Genomic DNA, 14,982 nt, shown 5'->3' with positions numbered 1-14,982 from the left:
GGGGTTTACCCTCCCCCCCCCCCCAAAAAAGGGGAAAAATTGAAAGAACGCATCAAAAATCTGTTTATATGCATTTTTTACGTTTTTACGAGTCGAACAGGTTTTTTTTGGGGGGGGGGGGAAAGGCTCAAACCCTGTAACCCCCACCCCTCCTGGATACGGCGTTGCCTGTATGCCTGTCTTAATTTTGGAAAAATTATTTCTTTCCCTAATTTGGTCTGATTCTGCTTTTCTTTGACTCTAGGTTTAGATAACACAATTCCAATGAATTCAGTAGATTTTAACCCATATTATGATATATTTTTTATATTTTTTTTGCAGATTTAAGAAATATTTCCGAATTTTTTTAAACCTTATAGCTTAAATTAGAATATTGCTCAAAAATTTTTCATTGGGCCTTGTATATATACTAAGGATATGTTTCTGAATTTTTCACTGTTATAACACAATGTTTGTGCAAGTTCATCAAAGGTCAGTGCACACTGCAGGGGGGAAGGATTGGAGTTGACTAGTTTTTTAAAGATCTTCAGGGGCACGATATAGGCTTTGTAAATGTTCATGACTAAAGTACGAAAACCCGGCTTAAGTATTAAGGTGATGCTATACTTACCGTAGCATCACTCACTCATTCACAGCATCACTTACTCAGCTCACTATAGCATCAATAATCATGGCTAAAAAAAACTGGCAAATATCGCAGCATTTTGAAGATAAGTCCTTTTAGTGAGTATCCCGTGCGTGTGTGGTTCTTGCGGACAAACCTCTTTAGGACGCAGTAGTCAAATAGGCTGGGAAACATTGCTCTGAATGCTAATATTAAAATATATTAAATTACATAATAATAAATTATTATATATAATATATATTATTATATATTGTACATAAACATATTTAATATATATTGTATATAAAATATATGTTTAATAATTTTATAATAAATGTTTCTTTTTTAGAACATATTAATGCTATTCTTGAAATGGAAGCTGATCATCAGCATGCTATAATGTGCATGATACAAGAACTGAATTTGGGGTCTGACGGTGTAGCCTCAGGATCGGTGGACTCCCTTTCCCCAGTTACTACCAGTTTGGCCCTGAGTGAAACAGCTACTACGAGACTTCAAGATGAGATTAAGCTGAAACAAGCTATGCAAGCTCTTGACTTGGCAATTGAGCAGAGAAACATGCTTGAACAAAAATGTCAAAGAATGGACTTGCAGGTATGTAGCTTGAACCTGAAACTAAACTCTTTTTACTTTCAAACTATTGACCTTTTTATGTTTTCGTTGCCTTACCTTTTTTAGTCCGTCTTACCCTGCCTTGTTGAATTTCGCTTGCGAGTTCAGAGTTTTTTGTTGTCTTTTTTTGGCATGGACCAATTGAGCAGAGAAACACACTAGAACAAAAATGTCAAAGAAGCAGGTATTATAAAAAAACTAAACTCTTTTTACTTTCTAACTATTGACCTTTTTATGTTTTCGTTGCCTTACCTTTTTAAGTCCGCCTTACCCTGCCTTGTTGAGTTTCGCTTGCGAGTTCCGAGTTTTTTGTTGTCTTTTTTTGCCATGGACCAATTGAGCAGAGAAACATGCTTGAACAAAAATGTCAAAGAATGGACTTGCAAAAAAAACTAAACTCTTTTTACTTTCAAACTATTGACCTTTTTATGCTTTCGTTGCCTTACCTTTTTAAGTCTGCCTTACCCTGCCTTGTTGAATTTCGCTTGCGAGTTCCGAGTTTTTTGTTGTCTTTTTTTGCCATAGACCAATTGAGCAGAAAAACATGCTTGAATAAAAATGTCAAAGAATGGACTTGCAGGTATTATAAAAAAAACTAAACTCTTTTTACTTTCAAACTATTGAACTTTTTATGTTTTCGTTGCCTTACCTTTTTAAGTCCGCCTTACCCTGCCTTGTTGAATTTCGCTTGCGAGTTCCGAGTTTTTTGTTGTCTTTTTTTGCCATGGACCAATTGAGCAGAGAAACATCTTGAACAAAAATGTCAAAGAATGGACTTGCAGGTATTATAAAAAAACTAAACTCTTTTTACTTTCAAACTATTGACCTTTTTATGCTTTCGTTGCCTTACTTTTTTAAGTCAGCCTTACCCTGCCTTGTTGAATTTCGCTTGCGAGTTCCGAGTTTTTTGTTGTCTTTTTTTGACATAGACCAATTGAGCAGAAAAACATGATTGAATAAAAATGTCAAAGAATGGACTTGCAGGTATTATAAAAAAAACTAAACTCTTTTTACTTTCAAACTATTGACCTTTTTATGTTTTCGTTGTCTTACCTTTCTAAGACCGCCTTACCTGCCTTGTCGGTTCGGCAAGGTACTGCAATCAAGTTGGTGGAATGGCATTTTAAAGGCCGGAAATGTGGCGTCTGCTATTTTTAGATTTCATTTTTTTTATGCTGTCAGTATCATTAATGCTGATTTTTATGTCGAAAGATTTTTTTTAAGCTGCTTCTATAAGTTTTAAAAGGCAACATAAAATAATTTGGAATAGAAGAAACTACCAAGTAACTTGAGAACCAAATAAAAAGAATGAAAACAAACTAATAAAATGAAAAACGATTTTTATGTCAAAAGATCTGTTTTTCAACTCTATTTCTACGAGTTAGAAAAGGGATCATAACACAATCTAGAAGAAAAGAAACTACCAAGCATCTCGGGAATGAAATAAGAGGCTTTAAAACAAATCCAGTCAATTCAGATCCAGCTTGTTCAATTTTAGAATGTAGGTGAAAAAAAATACGTGAAAAAAGAAAAAAAATATATGCTGCCCTTTGAACTACCGCAGACGTTTTACGCAGTTTGAAGTTGACACGTTCAGGCACATACGTAGCTTTTTCCGGGGGAGGGGTAGGGCATGATAAAGAAACGATTTTTTATAATTTGAATAAGAAATATCCAGAAAATCGGAAAAGTTTTGTTCTGGCAAATACATAGTTTTTTTCCGGGGGAGGGGTAGGGTATGATAAAGAAACAATTTTTTATAATTTGAATAAGAAATATCCAGAAAATCGGAAAGTTTTGTTCTGGCACATACATAGTTTTTTCCGGGGGAGGGGTAGGGCATGATAAAGAAACAATTTTTTATAATTTGAATAAGAAATATCCAGAAAATCGGAAAAGTTTTGTTTTCTTAGGGGGGGGGGGCTCCGAGACTCTTTCCTCCAAGTGCTTTCCCTAACTGGAAGCCTATGATGCGATGAAAAATTCAATAGCAAATCATCCGGTAATGAACTTCCGAATATTATATGCTTGCTTAGCTTCAGATAAGCAGTTAATCAAATACAATTGCTTAAACTCGAGGATTTTATTTTCAATTTTCAATTAAGTTTTATGTGTTTTTATTTTCATAAAATAACGCGTGGTTTTATCTGAGTTGTTGAAAGATTTAACTTAGAGGGGAGAGTACCACTCGTGGATCATTTTGAATCAGTTCCCCCTTTATCAACCTTACTGGCGATCTTAAAGTTTTTAGAAAACAGTTTTGCACTATGATAAATGATGAGATGATGATGTTCCCCTCTCTCTAGAAAATTACCCCTCTAGATTTTGAAAAACACTGTTGCTCTGCCCCCCCCCCCTCCCCTAGAAGTTGATGACAAAGAAAATGACAGAAGATATATTGTTTTTTCGTTAAAGAAGGATCGATAATCAATGTTTTATGCGTAAAATTTGGCTCCATAAATTAATGAAAGTTGTGTAAAGAGAGGTAGTATTTAGGATTAACAAATAAGAATTAACCATCATAGTGGGTCTGACCTAGGATGTTGCTTTCGAAGCTGTGTAATTTCCTAGCTACCCAATCCAGCTATAGCGTAGTTTATGTATTTTTTATTCGATTGAATAGTTCTCTACTTATTGTAGCACTTTTATTTGAACAATTCATTAGTGTGTTGCATTTTATAAAATAATTATACTGAGCTTCACTAAGTGATTGCGGTGGGAGTATGACAAATTAGTTGTTTTTTGGGGAGGATGGCTGGCAGGGTTTTCGTGTCGAGGCTTCGTTTTTGGGTATATTTTGGGTGTTCGCTGAGGCCGAGTAAGTCAAGCTCCTTTCGTATTTTTTCCCTCTTTTTCTGTCCTTATTTCAGTAGAATTGTTTTTGTTAATGTTGTGTTTAATCTCTTAGGGACTATAGCCCCTGGGCATTGTTATAGGTGTGTATATTTCTTTGTGTCAATAAACACAATTAATATTATTTTATGTAAGAATTTCCATCTCGAATTATTTTCAAGGAAGACTACGAATTTGATCTTTGTGAGACATTACTTGCTGTCCTATTTAGGTCCCGGCTATTCTCTTGGGACATTTTGAGGACGCTCCTACTAGCTCGTGTGTAAGAGCTCGGTACTTTATTATATCTAGTACAGTGGGTTATAACTGGACTCTCAACGTTGGCCGTCCGTCCGACCGTCCGTCGATTTTGCGTCGTCCGTCCGATAACGATTTTGTCCGTCCGTCGTTTTCGTGGCCTGCCTTGTATACGCACACCAGCCATCTTCAGACAAGGACGCCAGAATTCACAAAAAATTTCACTTGGTCGCTCTTGTGTAAAATTTAATGTCTCGTCACGTCCGTCATGTTCGTGGCCTGGCCTGTACACAAAGGCAAGAGATAATTGAACTAACTTGTCGTGTAAAAATTTAACGTATAGTGTAAAGATTAACAACTCGCAACGTCCGCTGTGTTCTTAGCCTGCCCTGTATAGGAAGGCCAGAGATGATCTGACAAAGGCAGCTGGAATTTACAAAGAACCTTCTTTAAAGAACTAGCTCAAGAGAAGAGAAGCTGTTTCTTGTGCTAATTCCATGATTTTAAAAACTAGCTGCATAATATTAAAACATCTATTTAAACAATTGACTATATAAAAAAGCAATAAACCTTTAGAACTACAAGCTGAAGATTTGGTTAAAGTCAGTTTTGATTTGGTTCGAGCGTCTTAGGCTATCATAATATTATATGTCTGTTTATTTATTATAATTACAATAATAATTATGATTATTATGATTATCATTTTATTTACTATGATTATATTATCATATTTAAGCTGCCTTTAGTCCTCGCGGGCAGACTTTATGCTTGGAAAAATGTCAACGTTCCAGAAGAAAAAAACAAAAAAAAACAGCCTTAGAGCTTTTCTATCGATCATGAATAAGTAATGTATGAAAAAAAAGAGAATTTCATAAATACTTCATTTAAAGACCAATAGAAATACTATCTAAGAATTGACAAAAAAGTTCGTCAGGAACTTACCAAAAGGATGGGTCTTTTTGGGAATATGCTTTTGACTAAGTTTTAAGAGCTGACTTCTCGCAAAATGTCACATACAAGGTATGCTTGTGATGACCGCGACATCTGCTGGACTTGCCCATTTTGTTGAGTTGTAGAATTCCATCGAAAGGGTTAGGAAGTCAAATTCGTAACAAGAACAATGTTTTTTTCATATTTGTTTCCGGAATTCATATATTTTATTATGATATTTTTACTATTTATGTTTTTTTTAATAAGTAAATTTAGAATTCCTATTAGGCTAGTCCAGTTTCGGTAATAATTTTGAGTTAAAGCTAATGTCTTCCCCTACATTCGTTTCAAAATAGAAAGTCATTTTAATTTTTAAAATTCTGTTTGCAGATTCAACATTTACAAGAAGAAAGGTCTTCATTAAAAGTTAGAGTATCTGACCTCGAGGAAAAGGTAACTAACCAAGATGTTAACCTTGAGGACCAGCGTTGCAAAGAGTTCAAGAAGCAGCTAGATGCTATGCAAGAAGAAATTTTTAAGCTAGAAACCTGTAAGTGTTGAAACTTTTTTGGACATATGAAGCAAAGAAGAAAAATAATAAATGAAAATTCAAACCAAATAGGCGAGAGAAACGATGTTTAGTGTCAGGCAGTGGAAAAATATTATACGAAAATAGGCAAGTTAAAAAAATAAACGGTGAAGACATGCGATTTTATGAACAATAAAAAAATACGGGAAATATCATAAAAATCTAGAGAGTTATTTTTGGGGAGACGGGACGAAGCCAAATTAGTATCATAGCCTCAAATTAGTATCTTGCAAGATTTCGTTTCTGAACTAGCTGCAATAGCAAAGAAATGAGTAGTACCATTGGACTCCCCATCCAACGCTTTATCTTAAAAGAGGGTTGTTTTTTGGATGTACGTGAAATTAATTAGATATAGAAATATTTAGATATAGAAACCTTCGGAAGATTTTGACGCCATAATGGAACATTTATCGTTGGTGACTGTGTTAAAATATATGGAAAAAGAACAATCGTTTTTTAGGACCGATTCCGAAACCTTACCTAAAAATAAATCTTTCAATCACTGATGCTGAGAATAGAAAATGTTCTAAATTCTAAGTAGAAAGATCGAACCCAGGGCTATAAAAACGTTCTTGACATTTTTTTGGACGTCATACAGTAATTAGTATTAGTAGGAGATATTAATTAGTGTTTTTTCAAAGTTATGAGGCATGAAACATTTTTGTAATCGAATGTTTGTTTTAGTTCATCAAATAGGGGAAGGGCAGAGATAGATGCTTCAATTTTTGAAAGTTGACAGGGTTTTGCTTCTTATATTCTTTGGGGGTTCTTCTCCAGATTTGTTTAGTTTTTTAGGCAAATATCTATATACGGTAAAATCATATGTCTGAACAGGTAAATACCATTAAGAGTAACAGTTATAATTATCTGATGACATGCAACTTGGATTATTTGACTGCTAAAAAAAGACAAGGAAAAGCAGCTAAGTATTAGAATAGTGATCATTTATCTCAGGGGTATTCCGTAAAAAATCTTACAAAACAAGAAAGACTGTATCCAGGGAGTTAGGGTGTTTGACCTTCTCCCCCCGTGAATTTCTGTCCGTAGCTTTAAAACGTAACAAAAATATATATATAAAATTTGATGTTTTTTAGTTCTTTAAGGGCAAAGAATGGGCAAAGATATATATGCAGTACTGCACATTTGTTTCAGAAATCACAGCACCGCAAATGGATGACGCCTAAACCTTACTTTTTTTTAGGAGTTATGGGTTTTTATATTTCTTGACATTGGACGTGATCGTCTCTTACTAGGTTGCTAGCTACCGCTGCAACCCGGATCTCAAAATCTTACCTCAAAAACAATCCTTCAATCACTGATGCTGGGAACAAAAAAAAACTCTTTAAATTCTAAGCGGAAACATATCAGACAATCCAGGACTATAAGAACGTCCCTGACTTATAAATTATTTCTATGGAAAAGGAAATGTTGCCAATAAAAATATAAAAACAGCAAAAGAAATTATACTTAACATAATTGGATTTCAAGTGTTCCCCAAAGTGTAACAATGATATTGGATAACCGACTTTTAATGTTTGGCCTAATGCCAGCAACACGTTTGCTATTTAAAATTACTTATCATTGAGAGTAGACTTACCTTTTTATTATTCTTAGTTATTGTCAGACAGCCATAAAAAAGAAAACTATACAGTATATGCTTTCTTTTGTGGACCGAAAAAAATTTGGTCTTTCAACCATCTTAAGCATGAAATTTTAAGTCCCCTTAACACGAAATCCCCCCTTAAAAAGCTTCCCTGAAAGTTTCAACTCAATTCCAAAGCCGTGAGACAAAACAGGGCATTGCCTTCTTGCCAAACTACGCATAAAATTTGTCACCTTTTAATGAAAGCAATTGGGTGTTTGTGATCTCCACAATGAGATCGCTTTCTTTAGACTTTTGAAAAAAAAGAGTTCGCTCTCTCGTGAGCATCTGAAAAAAATGGCATGTGAATTACTCCAGAAGAAACATTACCCATGGTTCTAGGCGTTTAATTTATTTCTAAATTAAATTTATACCAAATTTATTTCTAAAGTAACGAAGAAACTAACGAAAAAACCGGTGTGTTCTCGAATTTTAAACAGCGTAAACTTGAGTGAGTGGCTCATAATACACAAGTGCCAAAATTCCTTCCCCCTACGGAAATAAAAAAAAATAAAACTCAAATAAAATTCTCAAATTTGGAAAGCCTTATTTTCCGGGGGTGGTGGTGGGCATTTTTCGCGGGGGGTATTTTCCGGGGGGGGGGGGGTAAACGCCGGACACCGTTACCCATGTGCATAGCACCACGTATTTGTTTTGAGATTAGCGACTGACGGAATATTACGAACACTTATCAATGTATAAAGTAAGATTCTCTTGATGAAAAATAAGCTGATGCCGAGATAATAGTATTGGAATTAGATTTATTTTGACATGTCGTGTGTGTTCATAATTAGATCTTTTGCGCAATTTGTAACTGTCATTTTTTCTTAAGACTTTGGGATTAATTTTTCCTTTTGTTAATTAGTGTTATTTTTTCAAATACCATTTCATGGGGTGAAAAATATCACCCCATATCTCTGGGTGTCCCAGAAAAATATTTCAATTTTTGTTCTATATTTTTTTTATAATATATATTTATATATTAGCAAAATTTCAATTGACTTTTACGATGTTGAACTCGGGAATCTGATTTATGTTAAGTTTTTGCCGTAAAACCTAACATTATTTTTTTTTATTTATTTTTTTTTATCTCTGTTTTACCATTGACAAAAAGGGTTTCAGAGGTGGTCCCTAAATATTTTATTTTTTGTATTGTTTCTGCTCTCAATAAAAATATTCGTTATTGTTTTCAAAACTTAAATATCTATTATAAAAAAATGGTGTTCCTGTACTCATTCCATTTTGAAATACTATATATAATTTTAAAATATAAAATACTAATAAAAAGCTAATGCAACACAATTTTCAGTCTTCAGCTAAAAATATTTCGCACTGAAAACCTACTAATTATTTATTTTTATCTAAATTAATTAAATTTAATTGCGTTTAACCACAATCCTAATTAAGTCTAGAGAATCATAATCGTAATTTCATTAGTTAATCAATTTGAATTACTATTTTTTTACAAACCTATTGTTTGAGTCATGGTATAAATCTGACAAATATAAAATGTCTTTTTAATTAAAATCGGTTATTTATATCTGGTTGTGAGAATTCAGGGCATTTTATTGATTTTTAAGTTGTGTATTTAAGCTGCCCAGAGACAAATCAGTTAACTTCTTTTTTTAGCTGTTTACGTCGAGATAACCAATTGAATCTTAATTATGTATATTGCACAGACAAAAATTATCCAAAAAGTAAGGACTAATACTCCAAATCACAGTATTTAGGCCATTGAAATCTAAACAATTTTTTTAGAAGCCACTATGTTTCAGCGCTCGGAGGCAGTGCCAGTTTCGCCCCCCCCCCCCTTACAAATTAATCAAACCTTTATTATGAAGAATAAAAGATCTAAAGCCGAACTGGCCAGCCATGAAAACAAAAAATATAAATACGACAAACGGGTCTATGGTCAGTAAATGAAAACGAAGAAAAAACAAAAACGAATATTTCGGCCGTATGTAACAAGGCGTCTTCACCGTAGAGAAAAAAAAACTCGAGCAGACAACAGCCACTTCCAATGATAAAGGTTTTACGCAGTGGACTCTTGAAGCCTTAGAAATAAAAAAAAATATTTTTGCAGGTTCATCAATTAAATAGAGATACTGGTAATATAAATATTGATCTTATATATGATACTATTTTAAAAAATGAACCCATATTTAAAAATAAAAATAAAGTATTGCAAAATGTCCAAGGGGTTAGTTCAAATAATAAACCTAAGCGAATAGCAGCATCAAAAGTTTTGCATAAAATTATGTCGGAATAACTTATTCCTTGTTCATATGTTATTTTAAAATGTTTAATCCAGTTACTTTTGTGAGGTGGTTTCACGAACCAATAATATGTTGTTTTTTTATTTCTAATGCTTCAAGAGCCCATTGCGTGAAACCTTTATCATTGGAAATGACTGTTGCCTCCTCGAGTTTATTTTTTTCTCTACGCTGAAGATGCCTAGTTACATATGGCCGAAATATTCGTTTTGTTTTTTCTTCGTTTTTGCTTACTGGCCATAGACCCGTTCGTTGTATTTATATTTTTTGTGTTTTCTTTCTCATGGAATGTATTATATAGGTGCCCTAACAGAGGGTGCGTCCTAGAAAAAGTACCCCCCCCCCCATAAAAAAAATCATAAAGCTGCCTATATCTTTTTTTTACTGTTCTAAAATGGTGTTTTTGGCTTTTGTATTATAAGGAATTTTACTTTTGATTCTACTGGGTAACATACTATATTACCTTTTGCCCTAGATGTTTTTTGTTCCTAGAGGACCTAGGTTTACGACAAGCTTGACTTGAATTAGATTCTAAACTACTCATTTTGGAATTCTAAATTTTTTTTTTTTTTTTTTTTTTTTTTTTTTCTATATCTCACATCCTCAAAAATCCTTTCTCATGTCTGTTCTTTCCCAGACTGTTCGAATATTAAGACAAACGCTCCCTTTGTCTTTTTCTAGATGGCGACAGATATGAACGAAAATAGTCAATTTCGGTCTTTATTTGCGAGAAGTCCCCAGCATAACATGAAATGTTGATGTATTGGTCCCAGTTGTACATACAAAGGGGACTGGGGGTGTGGGCATGTGTCCACAAACAAAAAAATCCACATTTTTACGCTCTTCTATGATTTGCTATGTTTTTGACTTAACTCACTCGTTTTCTGGGATCTTTTTTGTAGTATTATTTCTAGGAGGAGCTCCAAACGCCCCTCCCTCCCAAGCAGCTTTTTGGGCATGTGGCTGGGGATTTGTGTTAATCATACTGTAGAAATAAAATTGTCATAAACATAAGAAATTAGCATTTTGTCCGAGACTAATATTAGGCCTATATTATGTTCCAATGATTCTTATGAGTGATTTTATACCTATTATGTGGCTGAAGAAAAACGAATTATGCAACATAGTAGCTTTCTAAATTTTCATAGGCAGCGCTACAGCGCAATAGCGCTGCTTAAGTAATGAGCAAATCTTGTATCGAAGAATTTGTCGTAGAAACTTCGGTTGGTGCCCTAGAAAACCAGATTAAAGTGGCTAAGTTTTGATTATATTTGTGTTTTATTTTCTTGGGGTAGACAATCAAAGTGTTTTTTTTTGAACGAAAATAATATTGCAAACTGATTAAGGAAACTGAAGTTCATCTCTGAAAAAAAAAACCTATGGCGTCTTGTGCTACGCAACAATGTCATTAATTTAATTACAAAAAAAAATGCTTTAGTTCTGTTTATTTATTTATCCTTCTTTTTGTTTTTGCTTTACATTGAAGGTAAAAAGAACCACTTTTTGCCAAAAAGACTCAATGGATATATTTGTGTACATTTTTTTTTTAACTAGCCTATATTCTTTATGTGAACCTAGTCCTGGTTTTTTAATAATGAATTAAAGATAAATTAAAAATAAAAGAATCTTATGATTTTAATTCCAATCTAACCTTAATAAAATAGAATTGAGATTTTGAAAGTTTTTTTTTGTAGTTCTGTGGACAGTTTTAATAATTAAGCCCATTTAAAAGCATGGAATGTTTTCCTCATTTATCTGTCCCATTATTTTTGTTCGAAATTCTGAAGGGTTCTTGATTAAAAATCCTTTTTTTTGCGAAAATTTTAAATTGAAAACTTATGGTTGTTCAATACAAAGGAATATCTTAGTTAAAGTAGAATTTAATAAGTATTTAAGGATTTCAGATTTAATAAGCTCTAGCTTCTGCATTAGCCATTCCCGAAGATTCGTTATTAAAGCATTAGCTTCTGCATTAGCCATTTCCGAAGATTCGTTATTAAAGCATTCGTTTTTACTTAGTCAAACTTTTTAATTTGAAACAACTAAACTTGAAAACAACAAATTTTTGAATTTAAAGAGACCTAAATGGTCTCTAATCTAGACAAACATTGTAGACCTTGCATAAAGTACTGTTCCGTATAGAATGCGGTAGTTTTGAGCTTTGAAATACCACATTTTTGCAGCTTTTACATCTGGTAACAAGCCGAAAATACTCCAGCAAGCCAATGGCTCGCTCCATCTTAGTGCCAAAAACAGTTCTTTTTCAGACCCAGGTACTGGGCAATAGAGAAACTTTGAATTGTCTAAGAATTTTTGAATTTTCTAATTTTCTAATTCTCACGACTACGGCAAAACTAATATAACATCATAAAGGCCGTTTTTAGTTTTAAAATACGACGTTTTACAGCTCTTCAACTTGGTAACAAGCCGAAGATACTTGGCCCTCTCCATCTTAATGCCAAAAATAGTTTTGTTTTTCAGGCACTAGTCCATAGAGAACCTCCAAGTTTTCTAAGCGGTGGAAATCCCGTCGAATATGACAAAATGATATAATTTCCTGGGTTTTAAGTTTTCTCATGGTTACCGATAGGATTGCACGTAAATTAGCAAAAAAGAATTATTCTTATAAACAAAAATTCCAATATCGGATTGACGATCAACTCCAGGTAATCACTCTTGAATTTGTTACAGCTCGCGATGAATATCGATTGAGGACAGAATTGCTTGAACGTGAACTGAACGACCTTCGTGTTCGTCAAGATGAGCTACAAGGAGCAGCAAATCAAGCACGGAGTCTGAAGGATGAAGTTGACATCCTTCGTGAGGCAGCTGGAAGACTGGAAAAAGCAGAGGCTACTGTTGAAGGGCTGAGGAAGAAACTGGAAGAATGTAGCGAATTGAGGAGTCAAATGAAGGCCTTAGAGGATAAAAATACCGAATATTTGCACAGAAATATGGGTCTTGAAGAGGTAAGTCATGTTACAGTTTCCAAAACTTTTAAGGGCTTCGGGATTCAAATACCGAGGACGGTGAACATGAAAACATATTGTGTTAATTGGTTTAAATGTGCAAATTTGCACAACCATATATATCTTAAAAAATACGACAAATTGGGATTCTATATTCACAATAATAACCGCCATATACAATTATACAGATTTTGGTTGTAGCAACCGCCAAATAATGATAATAAAAAAAAATGTGTGAAAAATCCGCCAAGAATAAGCTAAAAACGCAACGGCACGAAACAGATTATTTTTGGGACTTTAACTTTAATCTCATAAATTCTCATTTTAGCAGTTGGTGCTGGAACACCAACTGTGAAAATTTACAAAACTGAGCAAAACTACAAGATATTCGTATGACTACTCTCTGTGCTAGAGTCTTGTTGGATATAAATATTTTTCTTAGCATAATTTTTCATCTTTCTATTCAATTTTAAAATAATATCATGATTATCTGCTTCTTCTTCAAGCTTAACATTAGTTTCAGTTACAAATTGGAATTTGAGGAAAAAGTCTATTGCATGAGAATAAGCTACTGTTTTGACTTTCTGACTATTTATATTTGCTGTATAAAGTGTCCCCTCTAGCACTATCTCTCTCCATACTAACTTCGCTTTATGGACTTTTTTTTATTTCTTTTGACTCAAGATCGTTCAGGGGCTATTCTTGAAGTGGTTTTAAATTGTTAAATATCGAAGCACCAAGATCCTCAAAATAAAATCATTTTTAGCCTTGGTCCCATTAATAGGTATAATTTATTGGCGTTTCCGACCTCTCTTGCGCCCGGGGCAAGATCTGGATCAGCACCCCTTCCCCTCTATCCTAAAAAATTTTTCATTTATTTAAATCTGAGTTTACTTACTTTAGAATCTCCAAAATTATGAATTATCTCTACATCCTGCAAAGTACGCACAGGTTTGAATACAAAAACAAACAAACAAAAAACATTAAAATTAATTAAGTTCGGTCTGCTTGCTTTTATTTTCAATGAAATGGTGATAAGATATGGGGAAACGAAAAATTCGGATTCAATTTGCTTATGCTTCTTGCCAATTGTGCCCTCTACTTTATTTTCATGAAATGAAATTTTAAAAATTACAAAATGATTATAACCGTAACATTATTATTTGAAATTTTACGCCCCTAAAATTTCTGCACCCGGAGCAAGTGCCTCCTCTGCCCCCCCTTAAGACCGTCTCTGGTATAATCAGGCCTAAAAGTCGCAATTTTCTAGGATTTTTTTTTTGCTTTTTTCAGAATTATGAAAGCAAACCAAAATAAAACGAAAGTTGCCCTTTAGTTGAGCTGTCTGTTGGTATATATTTCTAGCTGTTTTTTTGCTGATTTTTTGCTCTTTTTTATCTGGGCCGCCCCGCTACACCCAAAAAAAAACTGCATATGGAGGTGTCTTTTTCATTAAAAATTGAATGTTTCTACTTAACCGATTCAAAAATTAGATTTCATTTTCATTCATTTCATTTTTCAAATCAGGATTTTCATTTCAGATTTCAAATCAGGTTTCATTTTTCACGTCAGGTTTCATTTTCATTGTCCTTTATACTTTAATAATCAGAAGTAATTAAAATCGTAATGTCATTGCCCCATACTAAACACACTTCGTAAAACGCAAATCTACACATTTCGCAAAATGTATTTAATTTCTATCAAAGATGTATGTAAGAATTTTTGAGCTTTTTGATTACAAATCTGAGGCTAACATAGCCCTTATTTCTTAATGTTATCCACTTGCTCATATTGTGATAAAATAGAAGAATTTTGAGATTCACAATGAAAGCAAACTTGGAAAAATTTAAATTAATTATTAGACTGTACGTATAAACTTTGATTAGAAATGACGTTTTTTTGTCAGCTCAGTTGATTGGGATCATTCCACATCACCGCTTTTGAACGTTAAATTTTTCTCTTTATTAACGCTAAAATTTCAATCCTTTCCATAACGTCTTTCAAACATTGATGAATAACGGCCTAATGTAAAATATCGCCTCCTCAAAAAATACCGCCTACTTAAAAAATAAGGTCTTTACTTAATGTTCAGACTTCTCCTTCAAAACGGCTATAGAGTGATAGAGAAGTGATGTCGTGAGACTCACTCGATCCTTGGTTATTTAGGCATATAAGTTTGAAACTGGTGGCGTCACTCGTGAAATTTTAGATCCGTTTTTGCGATTCGTTCAAGCCTTGCAAAATGAGGATTG

The 14,982-nt window shown here is 33.6% G+C and overlaps 1 protein-coding gene across 2 annotated transcripts in view; it reads left to right on the top strand.

Moving 5' to 3' along the window:
* Nucleotides 1-14,982, top strand: part of LOC148942649 (protein Hook homolog 3-like) — a 94,329-nt gene that overhangs the window by 44,180 nt on the left and 35,167 nt on the right. For both annotated transcript variants that reach the window (XM_089102567.1, XM_089102568.1), the window contains exons 5-7: nucleotides 954-1,219; nucleotides 5,648-5,807; nucleotides 12,453-12,730. In XM_089102567.1, the coding sequence (XP_088958693.1) occupies nucleotides 954-1,219; nucleotides 5,648-5,807; nucleotides 12,453-12,730 (704 nt within the window). The remainder of the gene's footprint in view (nucleotides 1-953; nucleotides 1,220-5,647; nucleotides 5,808-12,452; nucleotides 12,731-14,982) is intronic.

Source organism: Artemia sp. Qi Xiang Cuo, chromosome 16 (genome assembly GCF_049724085.1).
Source record: "Artemia sp. Qi Xiang Cuo chromosome 16, ASM4972408v1, whole genome shotgun sequence".
Taxonomy (NCBI): domain Eukaryota; kingdom Metazoa; phylum Arthropoda; class Branchiopoda; order Anostraca; family Artemiidae; genus Artemia; species Artemia sp. Qi Xiang Cuo.
The sequence above is the reverse complement of the archived record's forward strand: the minus strand, read 5'-3'. Positions and strand labels throughout refer to the sequence as shown.